Source organism: Silene latifolia, chromosome Y, assembly GCF_048544455.1.
Source record: "Silene latifolia isolate original U9 population chromosome Y, ASM4854445v1, whole genome shotgun sequence".
Taxonomy (NCBI): Eukaryota; Viridiplantae; Streptophyta; class Magnoliopsida; order Caryophyllales; family Caryophyllaceae; genus Silene; species Silene latifolia.
Genome location: NC_133538.1, coordinates 440,803,616 through 440,828,076, shown reverse-complemented (window position 1 = coordinate 440,828,076; position 24,461 = coordinate 440,803,616). Strand labels below are relative to the sequence as shown.

The following is a 24,461-nucleotide window of genomic DNA, read 5'->3' as shown; positions in this document are numbered from 1 at the left end:
TCATATAAAAATAAAACCGGAGTTTTGAAATCGGTAACCAAAACATTAAAAGGTTACTTATCGTAAGAATCAAAATCCTTTCAAAAGTCTTAGATAAAATCTTCCGACAGAACCAGATTCTCATCAAAGGAACGAAAATGCTCGCGTTGCGCATTCAAGAACATCACATTCCAAATCCAAGATAAGGTCAAAAGCAAATTATTTGTATAAATCGAAAATCAAAATACTTTCAAAAACATTAATGAAGAGTTTTCAATAGTATAAGTCTCATTCATGGAACGAAATTGCTCTTGTCGTGCACACAAGAACGCTAACTCTCCAAGTCAAAGACAAATCTAAGACAAAAGTCACTCGTCGACAAGCGTAGAACAAGTTATTAAACGTTTCAAATAACGAGTTCTAACATCCGATCAACGTCAAAGTCAAAAGAAAAGGCAATTCACTCAAATTTTCTTTTGCAAAGGTCAAAATAGAAATAAAGGTTTCATTTCTAAATTCAAAAGGAAATCAAATTCCTGAAAACATAATATTAAACTCTAACAAAGAAATCATAAGTAGATCAAAGTTAGTTAGAAATTGAGCAAAGTTAAAGTCACTCGGATTTAGCAATTAAAAATCAATAAAAAGAAGTTATACTCATAGAACAAAGGAGAACTAAATCAAATTTCCATTTTCAAACCTTTAAAATAGGTAGGGTTTTGTAAAATTAACATAAACTTTTAACAATGGGTCAAAACTGGTAGCTTGAAATGTTTAGAAATTGTACGAAATGAAGAGAACTTAAACATCATGAAAACAAGGTACGCTAAGAGGGTTCAAACTTAACCAACAAAAGAGCTATGATGAACTTCCAAGGAGAAGAGTTGAAATCGGATCTACAAGGATATCAAAGATTGAATTTCATAGGTTAACATCAAATTTTAAAGGAGGAGCAAGCAGAAACGAGGAAGAGAGGTATGAACGGTAACACTTATGGTCAAAGAGGACGGGAAAAAGACAACAAGGAAACGCCAAATACTTAAATCTCGAACAACAAGGTCATCCTGAACGGTTCCGAAAACTTCCTAACCACGAAACTCATAACCACATAACTCCCAAGAATTTCCTCAAAATACTTGCACACTTTACTCCTATGCTATCCCGTGGGTCAAGTCACTACACCACAATTGTGATTCCATAACTCTCAAATATAAATCATCTATAAATGATTTCCACGAAAGATCAAAACTACTAAAAGAGTTACGCACATAACCAACTTTCGACCACTAGGAGTTCTCACTATGGTAAAATCCTTAATCAAAGGTCAAAATCTCAAGGTCTTTATACTTTCTAACACTCCAAGCAAAATCTTATTTACACCCAAATTCAAAAGCATAGATGATCACATTCCCCAAATCATAAAGACCACCAACCAAAAGTAAATAGGTTTATCATACAATTTTTCCCACTCAACTTAACTCAAGTTCCACTAATCCAATTTCGACGAAATCGAGGTTCACAAAGAATCCTCAAAGAGCATCTCACTCACTCTACAACGTAGCCAACAACGCCAACACTCCACTAAGGAAACAAGGAAACAAGGAGTAATAACCAGGTCAGGAAATGATAGGAAATTTCAAAGGGATACGTGAACATGACAAGGTGTGAGATTAAAGGAGTCAAATAATAAAGGTAGCTAGTTAACACCAGTAAGAGATATTAGAATTAGAGAGGTATTCAAGGCAAGGAAATGACAAGTAAACTTTTATACTTAAGAAATAAATCTAATCAAGGTATGAACGAAGGGAAGGAAGATGATTAAAGGTACGAAGGGGGATTTTAAGGCTTAAACCATACGCTTTCTAAGACTTAAGGTTCTCTCTAACAAGGTCACGCCTATTAGGATATTGTACCATCATAACAAAACGACCAAATTCCAAAACGAGGGTCAAGGCAATTCATCTCATTCCTTATATGCAAGTCTCTCTTAAAGGATTACACCTCTATGACTGATCAAGGAAAAAAATAAACGCTCGCTTAAGGGTTGATAAATTGGTTAGATTCATTGTTCACCTATCCTATCACATATTAGGATTTCCCTAAAGTAAGTCTACCACTCAAGTATAGCAACATCTCTGTATCTCAAGTTCTCGACACAACCTCGATGTTTTAAAAACCAATGAATGAATTAACAAAGACTCCTCCACAAAATTCTCAAGGGACAACTAATATCAAATCACATCCCCAATCTATACGGGATCATTAACATCTAAAAATGGGTTTTCTTCCAAGCTCATATCATGAGCCTTACTCCATGATTACTCTTAAGGTAACAACGCTCAGCCTACTAAGCTTTCAAATCCCAAACATAAACAACAAAGCCAAGTTCTATGACTTAAGTAACATATACAACTCACACTTACACAAGGAATTCCACCAATCAAATATACTTACTTTATCAAGGAACTAGGTATAAGAATCACTAAGCATGTCTCATCACACTACCTAAGCCTTTCTAACATCACAACCTCTCAAAACTAGGGTCTAGGGTCAAACACAAACAAACTCCACAAAAGTCAAATTTTCCGACCAAAGTTAACATTCCATAAGGCAAAGATGAAGGTGTACATGAGGGGCATTATAAGGAGAAAAGGTACAAAGACAACCCCCAAGATATGTGATAAGAGTTGGGAAAGGTATAGAAGCGCAAGACAAGGGAATATGACAAAGCACTCAAAGAGAAGAGGGTATCTTCGAGACGGTAAAGAAATCCTTCAAGAGAAAGAGATCCATATGCAAGATGTTATGTAAGGAGAAACAAAAACGAATGATAGGTCGGGTGGGTACCAAACTAGCTTCCAAGGTAGAGCAAAAGAGAGTTTAGAAAGGAAGGATGAGCATCACAGGATAAAAGTAAGGAAAGGTGGATCAAGGATAGAAAACACACCCATAGCGATGTCGGGAGGAACGGTGGTTCCGACTTGATTCTCGACAAGAATGACTCTTCTTGGCTCGGCTTCCGGAGCATGAGGGAGAGGAGGAGTAATCTTCTTCTCGGGGCAATCATTCATGAGATGTCCGGGCTTCTTGCAATGGTAACACTTCAAGGGCACATCATAGCATCCAATCCCGGGGTGATAAGCTTGCCCACTTTGAAGCACTGCGGTTCTTCTTAAGCCTATTAGTAGATGTAGGGACCTGTCCTTTCGGCTCTTGCACTCTTGGCTCTAGTCCTCCATGGTCTTGTACTCTTTGTCCTTGGACTCTCGACACCCACCTCTTCTTGCTAGAAGATGACGAAGATGAGGACACAAATGGCCTCTTGCCACGGCGGTTAGGGCGAGGATTAACTTGAGTATCGGCATTCCGTTGATTCCGAAGAATTAGAGTAAGGGCTTCCATGATAGTATTCTCCACCTTGGTTGGTCGTACCATCTTCTCAAGACTCCAAAAAAAATCAATCATGTTAGCACCTAACAAATAGCATGCACAAAGAGACTACCAACTTAGGTCCTTAATTATACCCATCTCTCATTCATTATTCAAGGTGAAGTTCAAGGTTAAATTCGAGGTACACGTGTGTGCGTCGGGAGCAACATATGCTCTGATACCAACTGTGACACCCCTCGATGAGGCATCAAAAGAACTATTAAATCTATGCGGAAAATACGGGATTTTTAAAACCTTTAGAGTTTAAAGTGTGAAATCCACCATAAGTGATCAAATGAAAATGAAAAGTAAGATGAATAAGTTTTACAATTAAAAACAAAGTGCGTTGGGGAAAAGATATCCCACGAATAGGCACAAGTCTAAAGATAGGTGAGTCTAAGAAAACAATAACTAAAGTCCAAGGGTCAACGTTCTCGCTAGCTCACACGTCTTCCCCATAATCTGCATCACAAACCTGTCATTCATGTAAACATGAACGCCACAGTCAGTGGGGAGTAACTCAAGGTTCTCCCAGCCACAATATGTCAAAATACACGTAAGCAAGAACTTATTTAAACATATTGATCATACATCATACTTGAATAATAATGAACAAGGGGATATAAACGATAATCATAATGAGATAGACATAGTGCGTTCATAATGAGTTATGCATGGTACATTATATTAAACATGCATTCAAGGTAACCAAACATGGATATGAGATTAGGCATCGAATCATATGAAGAAGGTAAACAACAGATCAATTGAATAGAAAATACATGGATGGAAACCAATAGCCATTACTTGAAAACCTCTTAACAACCATAGCACGGGACGTGGCTACTAATGTCACATTCATACTTATGGCTTGCATCTCACCATAAGAACGGATGGGAACATCAATCCCGGCGATCATATCGCAACTAGGGGCTTGCATCTCACCACTAGTATCCGATAGGACCAAGACTCTCACAAACAATCATAGAAGACGTGCACCGTATATAAGAACACGCCAATGACCGTAACAAGCAAGACATTTACAAAGGATTGACTCAAAACAAGACAAACCTCTAGACTCCAACCTCCTGGTAGGACGACGATCATAATACGGTCCTAGTCTAAATCTAGTCAGACTCTCGGGATGGACGTCACCCGATTCGACATGCGGTGACCTATCCGCATCCAAGACTCGATCCATGACATATAGCCGTGCCCCAAGGTCGAGTAACCCCAAATCGGAACAATGGTACCTAGCCGTACCCCAAGGTCCGAAGAGGCGGAAGGAAGATAGCCCAACTCGGAAACGATGGCACCTAATCGTGACCCAAGGTCCGAGGGCAAAATAAATAAGGAATGTCGAGTAGTCACACAATGTAAAACGTCACACTTGGGTCACAAAAAGAATAAGAACGATCATGTGAATATAAACACGATAGAATGTCATATGACACGAGGTCACTAATACGAGTAAAAATGATTATATAAACACAACGTAAACAATTCATGTGAAGCATGCATAAGCACGAGAGTATAACAAATATCAAGTACTCCCATGATAAAAGAGTCTCAAAACACCATACACAAGCATTAGAACCAAGGTTAAGATGCATACCCAACAAGAAACTCAAAACCCAATCTATAACAACAAGTTTAGTACTCGACTACAACAAGGGTCAACTTCAAACGGTCATAACTTGAGTTCTATACATGATAATGAAGTGAAACCCGTTGGAGGTGATATCTTACTCTTACGGTTCTAACGGTAGGTCAAAATCCTCAAACAAACAAGTAACGAAGAAGTTATGGCCATTTTACCAAAACTGGTACAGGCTATGGCGCAGCCTGCGCAAATTCACTGATTTGCACGACACAACAATTCATCTTCATCCCCAAATCATTTTTTTATCATGCCATTACCATCCCAATTGCATCATATATTACCCAAGTAACTTTATACAAGTATTAAGGGTGAAATCAAAGCATAAAAGAGAGATTAAAACACAAGGTTCGATTCAAATTCAAACAATTCCAAACTAACAACTTCATGACATAATTAAACACAATTATTAAGCATGAATAAGACGGATTCTTTACTAATTCATCCATGTATACAAAAGACTAGAAACTTCTTCAAACCACCAAGAGAGATTCCACACAAAACTCAATCAACAACAAACAAGTAAAAACATATAAAGAATCTAACTTTAACACACATGTGAACAAACTATAACATATATAACACCCAAATTGACATAATGTCAAGTAACCCATCACTGTTACCTTTTTGCACTTAAATCCACAAAACACTCGTCTACCTTTCAAGGATCCACTTCCGGGTCAACTAAACCTTCTCCTAAACATAAGAAAACACAAATTAAGACTAAGAATCGAAACTAGAAAAGGGTACCGTGTGTAATATGGGTCGACAGCCCCATGAATGGATGAAAGTCGGTTCCTTTCTTACCTAGAAAGATGGAGGGTGATGAGAGGGAGAGATAGACGCAAAAAACACTTGATTCGGACAATAATTGAGCAAGTTATGGTGTTTTGAAGATTTGTAAGAGGAAAGTGTAAAAATGGTGTTTGTTGTTAAGGATGAATGCTGAAAAATTGAGGAGGGAGGTGTAGTTAGGGTTTCCCTCTTTTTTTTTTATGAGGAGGAAGGAGTAGAAGGTGAGTCCATTGGTCATACTAGGCCCAACAAGCAAAATTGAGTCGATATACACTAGAATTTACGTCTCGAGCCCACACTACAACTCCAGACGGAAAATATTATTATTATTATCATTATTATCCGACCAAAATATTTATTTTATATAACTTAAGCTTTAAAAATATAATATTTATAAAAATCATGTTTAGTAATGAAATTAATTAAATTAAATAATTTAAAATATAAATGAGATAATAGAACGGCTAATTAAATTATAATTGCCAAAATGGAAAATTCGCGGGTGTTACATTAATGTTTAAGTGAATAAACTCAGAAACTTCATAGTAAAACTCAGAAACTTTAAAACAAAACTCAAAAACTTTATTATAATGCTCAGAAACTATAGAATTGGAGGTAGTACATCAGATGTATAATCCTCTTACTGCTCTCTCACCCTCACACAAAAGAAATCAGACTAATTCAACTCACCTTGTTTTTCGAAAATATCCTGCAACAAACAACAAAAAACAAACAGAACCATAAACTCCATTCTTACGCCACATTCAAACCTAGATTCCGTCCCCGTTTCCCAACCGTTTCCTTTGATTTTTGCGCCATTCTCTTCCTCTTTCCGTCCTTCAACTTTCTAGGTAAGAAAGTTCCGTTTTTGTTGAGTTTTCATCTTGACCCGTCTTAAAGGTGTTGCGTTTATGGTAGCCAATTTCGTGTATTATGGTTGCTAGGTGAAGGATTTGAAGACCCGGAGGAAGACTCGAGCTTTGTGGACCGTTTATTTGAAGATTAGAGAGCTTTCGAGGTAACGGTGATAGGTTACTCGACAAAGTGTCGATATTTCGCCTTTTACTCGGTTTTTCACTCGTTTTCGTCGTAAAGTCTAAACCTTTATGCCTTTCTCATGTGTATGGTTGATTATGTGAGTTTAGTAGGCATTTTACATGTTTGTTTGGCTGTTTTCATAGCTTAATTTCCTTAAGAGGATTCGGCCATTGTTTGTTCGAATGTCTGTTGTACTCCTTTTTGCGGGCTGCTATGGCTACTCTTTCTGTTTTTCTTGAGCATTATTAGGCTGAATATTGTAGTGACTAGTCTCGTTCTTGTCATGCTTGTTCCGTCTCAACTTCCCCCTTTTAATTTCCGTCTGAAACTGAGTTTTACGGTCTGCTAGGATTCTGTTTTGTACCGTGGCTGGGTTGCCTTGGTCTCTGTTTTGGGACGGATAAAACAGACCCTCGGATTTGTTTTCTTGCTTGTTTTCCTCACATTAATGTTGTCTTATGTATACTCGAAATTCTCGCTTTAAAATGCTTTGCCTTGAACCCATTTGTTGCGGTTTTCAGGTCACTGTTCACGGTTGTTTGGCAACCGTGGACGAACGTGTGGTTGAGTTTTTTTGCAGGTGATTCGGGCTGGTTTTGGGTGGAAAGGATGGTTGATATGTATAGTAAAATTTGTGTAAAGATCCGTCTTAAGCATGCTCATAATTCCGTCTCATGGTTTACTTGTTTTGGTTGTTTTGGATGAGTTATTATTGTAGTATATTAGCCCGTCTTCGGTGGTGTTGGTCACGGTGTAGCTGGCCATGGGCGGTGGCTGGCCGAGGGTCGGCCGTGAGTTGGTGGTGCAGTCATGGCCTGGTGATTGTGGCTTGGTCACAGGTAAAGGGGCGGGTTCACACCCCTTATTTCCCTTCTCCCTTATTTTTGGTGATTTATAGTTACTAAATCATTGGGCCTTACATGATCAAGCTATTGAGTTTTTCATGATCAAATGGTTGGGTTTTACATGATCAAATTGTTGGGCTTCACGTGATTTAATGGTTTGATTTTACATGAGTAATATGTTGGGTTTCACATGTCTTGTTTGTTGGGCTTAATGTGATTCAATTATTGTGCTTCTTATAGTTTGTTTATTGGGCTCATAAATGAGTTACTTGGGCTTGGTCACATTTTATTCCGTAAATTTCACATAACGTACATTATTCATTACCGCTTGTTATATTTTATTTAACCGGCATGTTTAATTATGAAATGAAATATTTATTTATATGTTACAAGTATGGAAGAATCATTATAAATAATTACTTGTGAAGAGTCGTATTCTTGTGAAAAATGTCATAATGTTATGCCTTCTTGCTTGACTTACATTTACGCCCTGCTTGTGCTGATTCTGGCAAGTACGGGTTTGGCCACTTGTGCTGATCTGGCAGGTGAGTTTTATCTTAGTCTTTCCGCCACTTTCGTGCTGATCTGGCGATTGGGGTACTCGATTTTCATTTTGTCATCGAGTCTTGGATGCGGGCTGATTCTGCCGCATGTCGAATCGGAAATGTACATTCCGAGAGTCTGACCAGGTTTAGACTAGGACCGTATTATTATCGTAGTCCTACCCGAGGAAAATTATAGTCTAAGAGTAGTAAATGTCTTGCTTGGTTATGGTCATTTGCATGTCTTTCTACACGAGAGTTTACGTCTTATATGGTTGATTGTGAGAGTCTTGGTCCTATCGGATACTAGGTGAGATACAAGCCTTCTAGTTGCGATATGATCGCCGGGATTGATGTTCCCATCCGTTCTTATGGTGAGATGCAAGCCATAAGTATGAATGTGACATTAGTAGCCACGTCCCGTGCAATGTTTGTTAAGAGGTTTTCAAAGTAATGGCTATGATTTCCATTCGTATATTTTGTATCGATTGATCCCTTATTTATCTATTTCACATGATTCGATTTCTAATCTCACACCCATGTTATATTTCCTTGAAATGCGTGCTTTTGTCTAAATGACCGTATTCTTGCCTTTCATATCACTTAATTATCTCACATGAATAGTCGAGTCTTGATTATGCTAATATTGATCTATCTTGTTCCATCTCATTTAATTGCCATGTTTAAATATAAACTTGATGTTTATGTCTTTTGTAAGTGTCTTACATGATTACTTAATTGAGTTCTTTGTTATGTTCATTTTGACAATTTGTGGCTGGGAGAACCTTGAATTACTCCCCACTGATTGTGGCTTTCATATTTACATGAATGACAGGTTTGTGAAGATGCATTTGTGGGGTTTAGACGTGTGAGCTAGCGAGCACCTTGGACTAGTTATTAGGATTGTTTAGACTCACCTTTTATCATTTTGTCATTCGAGGGATATATTTTCCATCACCTTTGACTATCACGTTTGTATAATCTTAACTTTATTTCCGCATACTTCATTTATGTTTTAAGTTTTAATGAATCCGCGCTTTAAACTTTTAGGGGACGTTTGGTTCAAACATTCGGTATGGAATGGAATGGATTCTAACTCCAAGGAGATATGGAGTTAGAACCCCATACATGTTTAAACTTGTTTGGTTCAATTCGGGTATGGGAATAATAATGCGTTGGGTGGAATGGAGTTGGAAACTTGGGGAGAGGGATGAGTATGGGATTCCAAGGGGTTGGAATGGAGTTAGAATCCATCAGGTATCTAACTCCATTCCAAAATGCTCCAACCAAACATTGGAATGGCCCGAATCCATTCCAATCCATTCCAAAAGCTCCAACCAAATACCCCCTTAAAAGTTTCAAAAATTTTCTAAACTTCCGCATTTTCTTATTGTTTTGTCTTAGCTTTATTGCGAGGGTTCACACTCGGCCTCTTGAGTAAAACTTTACATGCAAATAACCCTAAATAAACACAATACCCTGAACTCTTGAAGTTATGCGTTAATTAGTTTTGATTTTATAAACAAATACACAAATAATTAGCAATGACATAGCAACAGCCGAGCAGCAGCATAACACCAGTAGAACCCGTATAGCAATAGTATCATAGAGGTAGAAGATGTCTAAAACTTGTGCCTAGGAGTATTAGGATCATTAGGATTTTAAATGTAGTAGTAATTCTAAAATCATCAAACTTTTAATTATCAATCTTATTATTTAAAACATATGTGAAAAATAAGTAGTTGTTAGAAAGTTGTACGACATTATGACATTCTTTCGTTATCACAAATTTATTGCGCCAATTTGATTGTGAGTAAAAGACAGTCACTATTAACCATTAATTTTAAATTTTAACATTGTTGCGATAACGGGATAACGAAATAATATGTTTTTTTAAATAACAATTTGACACTTTAATATTGTAAAATCTTTGTCTAATGATGATATAAGCCCTAAGCCCTCTCGTGATTATATACAGTTGGGTCAGTTTTCACTTCATTAAACCTAGGCTATAAAGGCATGTTATTATTATGATACCGGTTCTCAAGTTGTCCCATTATTTTCAATAATCAACCCGTATACAGTTTTTGTCTTGACTTGACTATTTTCTAGATCTAATATTCCTATAAAACAAAATTTTATCTACATTCTCAATTTCTCATCTTATTCCCACTTTATCACTATGATATTATGATCACATATAATATTCTATTCCATACTAATATAATATGTATACCGTTAGTCCAATCAAATTCATTAAGCTGTAGCTTATAATAATTCGGGAATGACCAAAAGCATAAGATTAACTTTAAAAGCTACAATCTGAAACAAAGTAAACACGATTTATATACAAATTTACAACTAAGATAATTTATAAGTCCTTGTCAACTATGTTGGGTATGTATTCTATTTTGCAATGATAACTTCATTCTTGGTTGTGGATGTGCTCCTTCTCATCATGACCCTTGAACCAATGTTCATATTAAATTGTTCATGATAAATTAGGAGTCTTTTATGCATGATACATAAAAGTAAATAAATTTTTCACAACAAAAGTTCGATGCTGAAAGTGCTCTCGCCAATATCATCTTTCTTTAGCAACTTATCTACCTAGTATAAAAGCTAGGTTATTTCTAGCCTTTTCATTGGTTCCTTAAAATTAAGGTAAAGAATTGCATGTTCTATAGGTGGGTCCTACCACAAACTTGCATTTGATTTATTTAATTTTCTCTCAATACAATTTTTTCTTTGTTGATAGATTAAAGTATCTTTTAAGGGAAAATATAAAGCGTAAAAGAAGCTTAAATAAAGACTAAAAAACGTACATAGAGGCTAAAAAAAATGAAATGCTAATCTACACTTTATTATATTAAAATCTTATCTTTATAAATACAGAAACATTTAGTGCAATTCTATGCGTCCACGTCATTCACATCCAACTTTTTCCTTTAAATGCAGGACCCACGGAAAAATTAAGAAATTAATTAACGAATAACCGTCGATATTTATGTTTTGTACGTAAACTGTACGTAAATATTAAAAAAGTAACGATAGTTTGTACGTACTATTTATATACGTAAATAAAACCACAATCTTTCAAATTATTTTACTTAATTAATAAATTTTCTAGAAATTCCTACATCTTTGTTTTTCTAATAAAAAAACCCAGATTAAATAAACAATTAGAAAACTTTCTCAATCAATATTATTCTGGATAGATTTGCCACATAAAATTTTAAAAATTCATAATTGTAAATTTTTAATTTGTTAAAAACAGTACAAAAATGTTAAATCATATACCCAAGTATTTATTCATAGAATAAGCTGTATAATTAATAACAAAAATTATACCAAATTTTTTTAACACATGTAAGAGACACATCTGACTATTATTGATGATAGGAACCTATTTATACGACGAAAATAGGACGTTATTTTAATGATGTTATGTCGGGATAAAAACGTATAAACGAAAATTATACGAAATATATTTAAATAAATTATTTAAAAACTCAAAAATGATATGATATATTGAAGTAAATTGTTATATTAAAATGATATGAAAATGAAAACTGAAGATATAAATAATCAACAATAATTACTTAAATTTGATTATTTTAATGTAACAATCACCATCAAAATTTTAAAAATAGCAAGAAAATCCGACAAAATCACTTTGCATGCTAATAAAAATAGGGTGAATATATGATTGTACTGTCGTCTTCATCTCTATTTTCTTGCATATCTCATTTCTTCATCTTCGTTTATTTTATTATTACTTTAGTATTTGAAATAAGATGATTTTTTTAGGCAAATTTAACGAAAATAACCCAACCTTTGTCACGTCTTCTAAAAATAACCCAACCTTTCAGCTTAAACAATAATAATCCAACCTTTATATTTTCGTCACAAAAATATCCCATTACTCAACTAAATTGGATTTTTGTTAAATAATGATATTTTGTAAAAAGAAAAAAAAACTTTATCAATCCTTAAAATCTGATGTTAAGTAAAAAAAAGTTTAATTAAGAGTAATTTTTTTTTTATTTCTGTAAAAGAAAAAAGTAAAAGTAAAACTCACCATAACTTGACACTCATAATTTTTAACTAACTCAATTGATGAAAAAGCCGGCAAGTAATGAACATTCATCCACTCGACGGACCATATAAAGATTACATTACCAAAATGAACTCCAGAGAGAATTTGTGGAAGTAAGAGAATCTCTAGAAAAAAGCTTTAAAGAGAAAACCTTTTTTCTTTTCCTTCAGAAAATATCAAAAAATATAAAAATTTTGATTTTGTTTGTTTTTTTTGTTGTAAAATATCAGATTTATTAAAGTATTTTACAAAATAACATTTATTGATTTGCTAAAAATGTAATTTAATTAAATAATGGGATACTTTAGTAACGAAAATGTAAAGCTTGGATTATTATTGTTTAAGTTAAAAGGTTGGGTTATTTTTAGAAGACTTAACAAAGGTTGGATTATTTTTGTTAAATTTGCCTTTTTTTATGTGAAAATGGATCAACATGCATGTATTCGATAAACGAGAGGATGAGGTAGGTGGAGATTGAGAGCGAGAGGATGAGAGTTTGTAAAGACGATGAGGGTTTGCAATGAGTGAGACGGAATGACGAATTGACTGAGTGAGTGTTAAGGTGTGAGGAGGAGGGAGTGTTATATATATGATGCGAGTTTGTGGCTAGGGTTTATTTACCTTGTGTGGGTCTCATTCTAATATATTTAATTGTTCGCCCATATTCTGAGTATACCTGTTTGTTTGGCCCATACGAATGACACTCATAAATTATATTGTAAACTTAACATTAGCTATTAATGTAACCGTCTCATATGATATATGATATTTGACTCGGTCGGTTGAGTCAGGTCAGTTGAGTCGGGTCATTTTGGATCAATAAGACGAGTAATTTTCAAGTTACGTTATTTTGGGTCAAGATTTTGCCTTAAATAACATTTGGCGTCATTTTGATATATTAGAGTCAATTCGTACCACTTCAAGTCGAGTCATTTTCGGGTGGGGTCATATCATGTCACGTTATAGTTACACCTTTTGTGTCATTTCCGAGTCTCGGATCAGCCTTATCAGGCCCGTTAAGTTTTTCAAATCCGTCTAAAAGTAAAAGTTGAAATCGACGACTATTATGCGGTATTCTTGATGAATAGTATTCCATGAGTCTACCTGACGACTATTATGTGGTATACTGAACTAATAGTCTAACAATGCAATTTGGTGCAACTAACCAAGTTACTCTAAGTTTGTAAGCCCATTGTCTATTCCCATGTTTTTGTAATGTCAAAATTATTCAGATATATTAACTATTTCACGTAGTGAGAAGCCGTAAAATTTGTAATCTCATTGGATTAGTTCTCATTATACATGGTGACTTTTTTGTTGGCTGGATTGAGATTTTTATATTATAATAATGTGCATAACTTATACTGATTGATTGGTGTCCTTATAAATATAAAAATGCATTCAAATTCCAAAAGTTAATTATTCATTTTTTCCATACATTTTCAATGATAATGAATGCTTTAAAAGCAATCCGTGCAATTTTGCACGGGCTAAAACTAGTGTAGGTTATATGAAATGTCGCGGGTTCAGCATATGTACAATATCTTAATTAATATCTTATGTACCTAATTAATATTTCAAATTTAAAATGTTATATATGACTTGACAGAGAATGTAATCATTTTTTGTATACTTTTAGTTACAGCTAATGTTTTAAACATCATACTGTACAAATTAACATGGGTTTAGATTATCATAATAACATAGAAATTAATTCATTTATCAAGTCATTAAAAATACGACTCTCTATTCAACTCTCTATAATTATATCCGTCTGTCTAAAATTTTGATAGTATAACCGTGCATTTTTTGCACGGGACTAAAACTAGTATACTGTATATCATAATATATTAGGATATATTATTAGCAAATTGAAAAAGTGTTAATATTCATAAATAAGAAAACCAACCTTAATGGTTTTATCGTTGTAGCATGCATGTAGGCATCAACTCAAATCCTCCTGTAATCAAACATACAAACTTGTTTGAGATTAATAGCCAATGAAGAGTAATCATAACTTCGTATATTAGATTGCTAAATAAACTATGCATGTCACAAAATTAAATAAATAGAATAGACTCCAAATAAACAATATAAAACAAAAACATATATAGAAGATCTAAAATATGCATATGAAAAATATGCATATGAGAATAAAATCCCATCTTGATTAATTACTTGTCATTGCGTACTTTTATAGTAACTAAAAATCAAATTTTATCTCATCATGATAAGTAGTTTTTGACTTAAATGGTGGGTCTCTAAGTACTTTCCATATCATAGTCAAACTGATGTAAGTGTTTCAGAATAATTGGACTCTCTGTAATCGCTCGAAAAATGCTTCCTTTAATAATATAGAATATTGATGATTTACCAACCGAAAGCAAATTTTGCCTAAAATCTGGAATGAACAAAACATTACTCAAAGTAATTTTGGATGTCAATCTGACTCTACCTGCTTTGTTAACTACCTTAACATAACCATCAGGTAAAGACACATGAACATGCTTAAACAAATTATTTACATCAGATAGTAAACAAATATTAGAAACCATATGATCTGACGCTCATGTATCAATTATCCAATCTGAATTAACCTGAATAGATTTAGTAGAAGCCATACCTGCAAAATGAACAAAAGACTGCAGAGGAGTAACTTCAACTACTGACTTATCAGAATTGACTTATCAGAAATTGCCTTGAGAACCTTTGCCATGACTGAATCCACAATGTTCTGTACCAATTCTGGATGATCTTGATCAGCATTAGACTTTCCAGTAGCATGAGGAACCAGAGCAGAATGATCATCAAGAGGTGTAGCATCAATATATTCATCATCTTGATCAGCACAGGATGTGTATGCATTGTTAGCAGTTCTGGGAAGACCAGTCACCTTTCCTTTTCCCTTGTTCTTTCTAGCATTGAAAGCCTTGAACTTGTAAAAACGCTCCTGAATATGACCTTTAATGTTGCAAAAAGTGCAAGTCTTGAGTCTATAGCAATCAGCAATATCATGACCCTTTTTCTCACAATGTGTGCAATACTCAGATGATGTATCTTTGAACTTCTTCTGCAGGGACTCATCAGCATTAGAATTATCAAAAAACCTTTTTTTGACATTATATGGTGTTCGTTCAACCATAGATTCAGAGGCATTGTCATTGATAATCTTCTGCTTCTCTATCTTCTGCAACATACCCAAAGCACGATTGATAGGAGGCAATGGCTCCATGGACAGCAATGTGGTCTGAACCTGTTCATAACTAGAGTTCAAGCCCATCAAGCCCATCAACAGTTGAATCAGCTTTGCTTGAGTTTCTCGATCAAGAAGCCATTTCATGATATTGCAGGTGCACTTAGACATAATCCCACAAGTGCAATTAGGCATGGGATCCATGTTATCAATGCCCTTACAGAGAGATCTTTGATCTTGCTGTAGTACTCAAGCAAAGAAATATTTTCTTGAACCAAATTGCTAAGAGTCTTCTTCAGATCATAGAGCTCAAGAATAAGCTGACCAAAACGTTCAACAATTTCAACCCATAAAGCTTTGGAAGAATCAGCAAATTATCTCTGAGATTCTTAGAAACAGAATTAAGAATCCATCAAAGAACCAAGAGATCACATCCGACCCACTGGTTAAACTTCTTGTCAGATGGATCAAGAACATTGCAATTTCCAGTTATGAACCCCACCTTGTTCTTTGAGACCAACGCTTGAATCACATCCCTCTGCCATTGATGGAAATTAGTACCATAAAAGAGATAAGCAGTAAGTTGAAGATTAGGCTGATCATTTGGCGACAAGAAAAGTGGATCATCCAAAGGACAATAGAAGGTGTTTCAGTAATCTCGGGCATGTTTTGATGAGAAAATTTGAAGAATTTGATGAAAAGAAATGAAAAAGAAGGAAATTTGTGTAAAAGATGAAGATTAATGAGGAAGCTTTTGTGATTTATAAGGATCGTTCAACAATGGCGGATGATACCATGTGAAATCTTCAGTAATGATGAAGATTGTAGAGAGAAAAACATGAAGAGAAGAAAAAGAAGAAAGATTAGAGAGATAAGTAATTGATCATTTGTTATTCATGTAAAACTTGTGATCATACATTAGATGGAGTGTTCATATATATATAGGCTAATGTATAGCTCTAACAACCCCTGCTGACGTGGATAATTAACCACTCTAACAGATTAACTACTGTAACAACTTAGTTAGTTACATTGTAAGTTAGTGATACATATATTCTCATACCATCCCTTACGGATAATACATATAAAACACGTTCTGTAAGGGCGAATCACGAATCGGTAAGCACAAATTCATAGCGAATCCGGTAACTATGATATTCTACTTCGTCATGATCACGCACTTTGTGCTACTACAGCTCGGGACTCAGGAACACATTCCAGCTAAATCTCATCAATGTCTACCCATAAAAATCTAGGAACTCGTAGCACAGAGTCTATCTATCAGTAAAAGCAACAATGGCGGTCATTGGGACAATATAATAGCACATCAGAGATTCATCCAGCTTTAATAAAACCTTATCTCAAACGATTGCGGCATCATGATTTTTGACTTTTGAGGTTATCGCAATGTCAATAGTCTCACAAGTTAAATTCTGGCAAAAGTAATAGCCTTGGGGTTGCGGCAAGTGCTTAGTAAGCTTGTAGCTACTTATCAATACACAGATGCCTTGGTCAATTTTAGATGCGCAATTCTTCCAGCTAAGGAACGAGTCCTTCCAAAGGCCCAACACCATCCAGGTGTCTTTTGGCAAAATCAATATCGAGAAAGCTTTCAACAAATTTTGTGGCGTTTTAACAATGTTCACTCTTGAGAAGATGAGCTGTGTGGGCAAAGGCAGAAAGTGGCTGCATTTCTGGTTCTCTACACCTTGTTTCACGGTGCTTGTTGATGGGGAACCTCCCAATTTCTTTGCTAGCTCTAGAGGATCCCATCAAGGTGATTTACTTTCGCCTCCACGATCTATATTGGTTATGGAATTGCTGAATTCTTTTGAAAAGGAGCACATGGGTTTTTGAGATGTGTTTCGGTGTCACTTGAAGCAATGTCTAGCTTTAAAATTACTCTCTCAAAATGTGCTTATCCCTATTGGTAAGGTTTTATACCTTTATTACTTAGTCCCAGGGACCAGAGACTTGTAGCTTACTTGGATAGAGGAAGGGGAGGAAACGGAAAGGGAGGGAAAATATGAGTTCAAACACACTTCAATATCTTAAGCAGTAGCTACAATAAAAATCCAAAAACCAAGGGAAATTAAGGTTGCATTACCAAGGTTGTGCAGGGGTTGAGTCCACTTCAAGCACTATCTTGAGATTAGTGTTTTATCCGTGAGCGCAACTGATCTCTTGAGGCAAGCGGAACATGTATGGGAACACTTTTAGCTGTCAATTCTTTAGGATCCTTCACTTGAACTTCCATTTTCTCCGGTGCCTGATCATGATCATAACTTTCATCTGGGTGTTCCCGGTCATTTGAATTGTTTGAGAGCGGTGTATGAGTCTTATTATCAAGTGGCCACTTCTCTTGCTCTATTTCAACAGATTTACCATGAACTTCATTTTCTAGATACACAGAAACTTTCTCAAGACAATGATTATCTGAGGGCATTAAAGCAGGAGTGGACCGTGCAAACGTCTTTTGATCACTCAGCTCTAGATCATGTAGTTTCTCACTTTGGGAGTCCAACAAAGGTTTTGCTGGTTCGAGATTACGAATGCTCCGCCGTCTTGCTTGAGTCTGATCCTTCAGATCAACTTGACCTTGTGCCGATAAAGCTTCTGGAGTAACATGCGATGCTTCTACAACATCCCCGTGTTTTGGATTATCTGTTAATCGGCTTGCTCCTTTCACAGGAGACTGTGCCCAACTATTGTTCCTTGGCTGACTGTTTTGAGACACTGAATGATGGTCACTTGCTTGTCCACACATCCCATCTTGCTCCTCGTAAGATAAGCTAGTGAGAGCTTCATCAACTTTGTCCCCTTGTTTTTGTATCTTAGCCACTCCTCTTTCGAGTTCTTTATTTTGGTGCTGGGATTGCTGATGATTCCCTGATTCACCCAGCTCAACTTCTTGCTGAGAATCCAAATTTAACGGAGATGCCAAAAGTTCCTCAGTTAATTTATCCGTTTTCTTGGATCGTCCTCGAGTAAGAGTTGCATTTTCAGTGGTTGCTTTTGATTTTCCAAGCCTCCGTCGGCCAACTTCTCCCAGCTGCTTGTTTTGCTTAAACAGCCTTTCTTGCTCGTTCAGATGTGGTTCCAACAGAATAACTGTCTCTTTCTTGGTTGCTCTTCGTTTCCGAGTCCTCACTCCACCATCTTGCATCGATGACTTGTTTTTCTGTAGTGAACTTGATGGATCAGATGCCTCTTTCGTGGTTGATTTGTTTAAGTTTGGTGGTCTTCCACGACGTTTCTTCTGCTGACTGTTTTCCGGCTGTTCATTTAGCCGCTGTGAATGCTTATGAGAAGTATGTTCCAATAGCTGATTATGTGAATCTGACAAATAAGGTTTTTCTGGTGTTCCTTCTATTAGCACGGGAAGCCTCTCTTGATCATCTTTGTTTTGCTGCTCCCGATGTTGGTCACCTTCATGTTGACTTCCCGTTTTATTGTCGATTGGATGTTCAAAAGGCTGACTGTATAATTCAACCCCATTTGACTTTGTCATCACGGGCCATTGATTCTCAGTCCTTTCTGAATCCTTTGTTCCACTTTCCTCTAAGAAACTTGATGATGACTTCCTGATAGTATCGTCGACATTATCACAATATGGGTCTTGTGACCTAAGTTGCATAGATAATTGGTTCTCTGTTTTTTTTAACGAGGCTAAGTTTTTCTCCACAGTCGGTGACACTTCCACAAAACTTTCTGAACTCGGTAGCTCTTTGGGAAATTCTGCACCTGCTTTTGCTCTTTGCATGTCATGCTTTTTCAGATTACCACACTTCTCATATACCTCACAAAGGGGTTCCTCATCCTCCATGAAAATCTTTTCAAGGCTGATAGGATGCGAACTCATTGGTTTTTCCAACTGCTTAACAGAACCATCTTTAAGAAGAGTTGGTCCCTTTAACTTGGGAGAATGCAATTTCCGTTTAACCTGAGTATGGAGCATTGCGGGGGTGAAATACAAGCAAAACAAGAGGAAAAAAAGCAGCTGTAAGAGTAACGCTCTAAGATCTCTAGATACAATTACAAGAGTGTAGCTCATTATTTAATCTGAGGGGCAGGGGAGGCCAGGAACGATGGGTGGGAAGTTAAGCAATTTACGCATTTTATACCACAAACTTTCTTAATATCTTATGCAATCCCAATCTTTTTCTTAGACAAGCGGAAACTAGTATAGGTTCAAAATATACTGACCCCACGCCTAAAAGATTCCCGCTACATGGATATCTAAAATGAGGTATTGCAAACTTGTAAGGACTGAATGAATAAAGCATAATAAGACGACAACTTATATTCAGTATTATTGAAAACATGTACTCAAGGGATGATTCACGATTCAGTATTACTGACATGTACTCTAAGAATGATTCAGCTTACAGCAATCAAGCATTATGTATTAATAACAAAGTCGAGACAAAAATACTATCCGAAGTGAGCAATGATATCTATTTTCTCTTTCAGACCTTCCACTAATAACTCAATCAAATATCATTCAATTTTGTTGTCTAAAAGTCAAACAAAAGGGAACATTATACATTGGACTTTGGAGCATTTTATTGCAATGTGAGAAGAGAAGATTGAAGAGAATCTTAGAGAAAGTGGATAGCATTCCTTTACCAACATTACAATAGGTTTTAACACTTAGATCCTGACAGACATTAACAGGTCAGTAACATTATCACTACTGGAACAAAATATAATCCAGATTACAGCAATTTTAATAGACGGATCTGTGGAATCAGAATTGATATTTCGTCTATCCACTATATTCCAGAATTAACACCACAATGTAGTCACCTTCATCTTTCCTCTTTGACTATTCCCCTATAAAGATTAGTACTTTTCTTTCTTAAAGGTCTTATTCAGACACTCAGTTTAGAGGAATTTTGCATAAATGCACAATAACAAGCGCAAGCAGACCAATCACCAATGCTATGTCATGCATCATGGTCATCAAAATATTACAAGCACAAATATTTATTTGCACAGTTCTGATGAGTAAGCTTTGCAACCCATCGCACCGTTTCAAAGTTCAAATCTTATCAAGTTCATTACATTAGAAAAGTGATTAGAATTGAGTGAAAGCAATAAAGATCCTATACCTCTACCAAAATCTTGCTCAGTTTGTAATGAAAGTCATAAAAAAATGTCTCCTATGCCTTTTTATGGATATTCAGGTACGCTTAAGTTTGTTAGTCAGCGAGATGGTGATGTAATCGTGAATCGTGATACTGTAGTCTGTAGCAGCAGGAAAATATTACAGTTAACTAGAGGTAACTATCACCATTAAATCAAATTACATACCAGGGAGTCTAGGATTGTTGATACCAATCTTTGTTTTTTTTTAGTTATGATGATACCAATCTGAATGAATAGTATATCCCATATTATATAAGGGTTTTTTACTTGCCATGAATGGTTAAAAAAACAGCTCAATTGGATATGTCGACTGATGATTTCATCAACTAGCCAAGCCTTTTCCCTCTCTTCTCCTATAGCAACAACACCCAACCTCTTGCATCCAGATCTCTCTATAAATCATTTCGCAGCATTTTGAGAATTCTATGTCTAATTTGCCCAAAATACAGGTACCAAGATCGTGGCTGTTATACCGACAAGCAGTTATGCTGAGGCTGTGGACTTTTATAGTTACCATCCTAAGATGTCAATGTATGGAATTTGAGAATAATAGGAAGCCGCAAAGCAAAACCACTAATAACAGAAATATACCTATCTACTACACCAAAGTGTGCGCCAGTACCAGTACAGGCTATGCAGCTCTGCTTGACATTAATCAGTAACATAAGTGACTAACTGGATGTTAAAAATTTCTGGATTGATACCTTGGTTCTGCTGCTTCTCTGCAAAGATAAATCGAAGGAAGCTGGCATTGGCTCTTGTCCTAGGCTTTCAGTTTTCTCCTGGGAAGGTTTTGACTTCTTCCTTGTGCGATACACTTGAGTTTTCTTTTTTGGTTGCTCGAGTTCTACATTGTACAAACCACAGACAATAACGCGTTTTTCGCTATTCAATAAAGAAATCGTTAGTTTTCCTGTGGCAAGATTCACTGAATTGTCCACGTAAGGCACAATCATGAGGTCACTAGCTGAAGGATTTGGTTTTGCTTCCTTCAAATCAGACTTTTCTATTATGCCCCCAATAACATCACTCTCAATATTCGATACTGAAGCCAGGGGGTTCACTACGACAGGGGAAAGTATTAAATCACTCGTATAATTATCATGACGATCCCCCACCAAGTTAGCTTCAATGGCACTCTCGGAAGAGACACACATCATATCACCCCCACGGCTGTCACTCAAATTCATCACTTGAGAAAGATCACGATCCACTTCGTGCACTTGATTTTTCACTTCTTTGGAGCATACGATATCTACAATCCCATGATCCTCCTCAGGATTTCTAGGGTGAAGCTGCTCTAACTCGTTGCTTTCGCATTTAACATCTCCACCTTTGAGCAGTAACATCTCATTTACTGTCTCGACTAGGACCATCTCTTTACCACTCTCGTTGTCCCTATTCCCTTCTCCATCAACAATCATTTTCTCAAAATCCTCATCTTCTTCTTCATCAGATATAAAACTATGCCTACGTCTCCTTTTCCTCCTCCCAAGTTTTTTAGACTCGTCCTCCTGAATGCCAATCTGACTATCACTCAACTCAGTAACTTCATCTGGCGCTACATTTCCCTCCTCAACAACCTCATTCTCTTTGGTTTTACTAGACAGTTTTAGTTTCAAGAGTTTCCTCCTCAAACTTATATGCCTTTTTTTGCCCGGAACATTATAAGTCTTATCATCATCATGATCATCAAAAATAAGCTCGCCGCCTTGGCAAAGCTTATCCAAATGATGTTTCAAAATTGTGGTATGAGCCCAGGGCAAACCCTGATAATTTTTAAGTATGTGCTCAGAAATCATCTTTTCAGTAGTCAAACTACATTCCTCATCCAATTTCACAATTGATGCCTGTATCATCTACACATAATACATCCCCATCAATAATACATTAATACCAACAAATAGGTAAATACTCCCCCGTCTCAATCATTTGTTTACCTAATAAAAAAAAAAAGTAAACAAATGATTGTGACGGAGGGAGAAAATAAGAAAACAAAAAAACAGGAAAACTCAAAAGAATAAACATTCAATAACACTAATTCAAAAAAAAAAAAAAACGAAGGGAGTAATTACCGCAGAATAAGGAAGATGAGTGGGAGTTTTTTCGGAGTCAGATAAATTCCGAAGAAGAGCGTTTTGAAGGATGGAAAATTGAGAAAGACTGAAAGGGTAATTAGGGTTAGAATGAAGTAAATCAAGAAGAGTATTGTTGAGTTTATCCATAATTAGAGAGTGATTCATGTTGAGCATTGTTGAATGTTGTTGATGGGGGCACACCATGCATGGAACTCTTACTGAATTACTTCTTCTTCTTCTTCTCCTTATGGGACTGTCTCAATGCCGTGGAGACGAGACTGGATATCACCACCTATAAGCTACAACCTACAAGCCTACAACTACTCGGATCAACTCTCAAATTTTATTATATTCATGTGTCCAGGATCCCAACATGTCAAACCCCGTCTCCAACTCCAATCTTTCTTTAAAATAATGCTTAAAAATAAAATATTTATCGTCTTAATTCGGAATTAAATTTAATTGTCAAAATGGTATCCACATAGGACAGAAAAATTACGAACCTAAATCACAGAAGAAACACGCCATTGATAATGGCGTATTTATTTAGTGTAAAAAATTTTAAACTTAAACACGCCATAGTGAACGGCGTGTCTATTGGAGTAAAAACGCCATTAAGAGTGGCGTGTATTCACTCTTTACATTCATCAGTTTAACGCCTCTGAAATGTCTTCCCAATAAAAACGCACTATCCCAATTCCCCATCATCATTCTTTGACCACCACTCCTACCTTACACCCACACCAACCGAGCTCATATTACTCCCCCGATCACCATTACTTCGTTCGTCTCAGATCGTCATGAGTACTTCAATTAAGTTGGCTCAGGTCTCAACCAACAGTTAGACTCGCCATAGGTCCATAGCCTTGGCCATTCCATCGCACCATCACAGACGGTCCTCACTTAACCAAGGAGCTTCTTCTCTCCCGCCCAATCGTTCGATTACCGTTGACGACTCAATGTCACCTCCATTAGCTGGATAGGTTTTCGTTCTCGTCAGCGCTGCCGCCTCCGATAATACATCTCGCACCTCTTGCCCAGGTTATGATGAAGATTATGTAAATATGTGATGGATCTAGAGTAGAAAATGAATTGAAGAAGATATGATGAAGCAAGGTGAAATGTCGATGATAATAGAAGGGTTGAAGATGATATTAAAATAGCTTGTTGATGATAATGTTGATGAATTGAAGAAAATGTGTTGGTGACTTTGTTTGCATCAGATTTTATTGCGCTAATTGAAGACACACCGCCACCTTTAATGGCGTGTTTAATAGACCCGCCATTCACAATGGCGTGTTTTCCCAATTTCAAACTGGCCCTAAACACGCCATTTTCCACCCGTGGTTTAGGTTTGTGATTTTTCCGTCCTATGTAGACAAATAAATTTAATTCCGAATTGATAAATATTTTATTTTTAAGCATTATTATAAAAAAAAATTCCTCCAACTCGGAGTACGGGTTTGATGATTTACAGGTTAATATTCTTTCACTTATATATGCGCAAAACTAATAATTTGCCCTTTTTAACTTTGTTCAATAGTGAATCAGGTCATTTAACATTCAATTGTAACAATCAAACTCCTTAACTAAAACAAAAAGTGAAATTCAACCCTAATTTTTAATTTTCACTTAAATCTCAACAAAAATTC

At 36.0% G+C, this 24,461-nt stretch overlaps 1 protein-coding gene across 11 annotated transcripts; it reads right to left on the bottom strand.

Annotated features, from left to right (window-relative positions):
• Window positions 1–3,637: 3,637 nt before the first annotated feature.
• On the bottom strand, window positions 3,638–24,049 carry LOC141633313 (uncharacterized). 11 transcript variants are annotated; one of them, XR_012538086.1, is made up of 7 exons: window positions 22,807–24,040; window positions 21,436–22,590; window positions 17,688–19,523; window positions 15,011–16,118; window positions 14,297–14,347; window positions 5,692–5,764; window positions 3,638–3,883 (listed from the first exon to the last, which is right to left on the bottom strand). XR_012538086.1 is itself a non-coding variant. In XM_074445800.1 (3 exons), the coding sequence occupies exons 1-3, from the start codon at window positions 23,011–23,013 to the stop codon at window positions 17,733–17,735; spliced, it is 3,153 nt and encodes a 1,050-aa protein (XP_074301901.1). In that variant the 5' UTR covers window positions 23,014–24,040; the 3' UTR covers window positions 17,596–17,732. The 11 variants fall into 11 exon arrangements, 2 of the variants coding, with proteins under 2 accessions (XP_074301901.1, XP_074301902.1); XR_012538087.1 differs by lacking the exon at window positions 5,692–5,764; XR_012538088.1 differs by lacking the exon at window positions 15,011–16,118 and having other exon boundaries at window positions 3,721–3,883.
• Window positions 24,050–24,461: the final 412 nt, after the last annotated feature.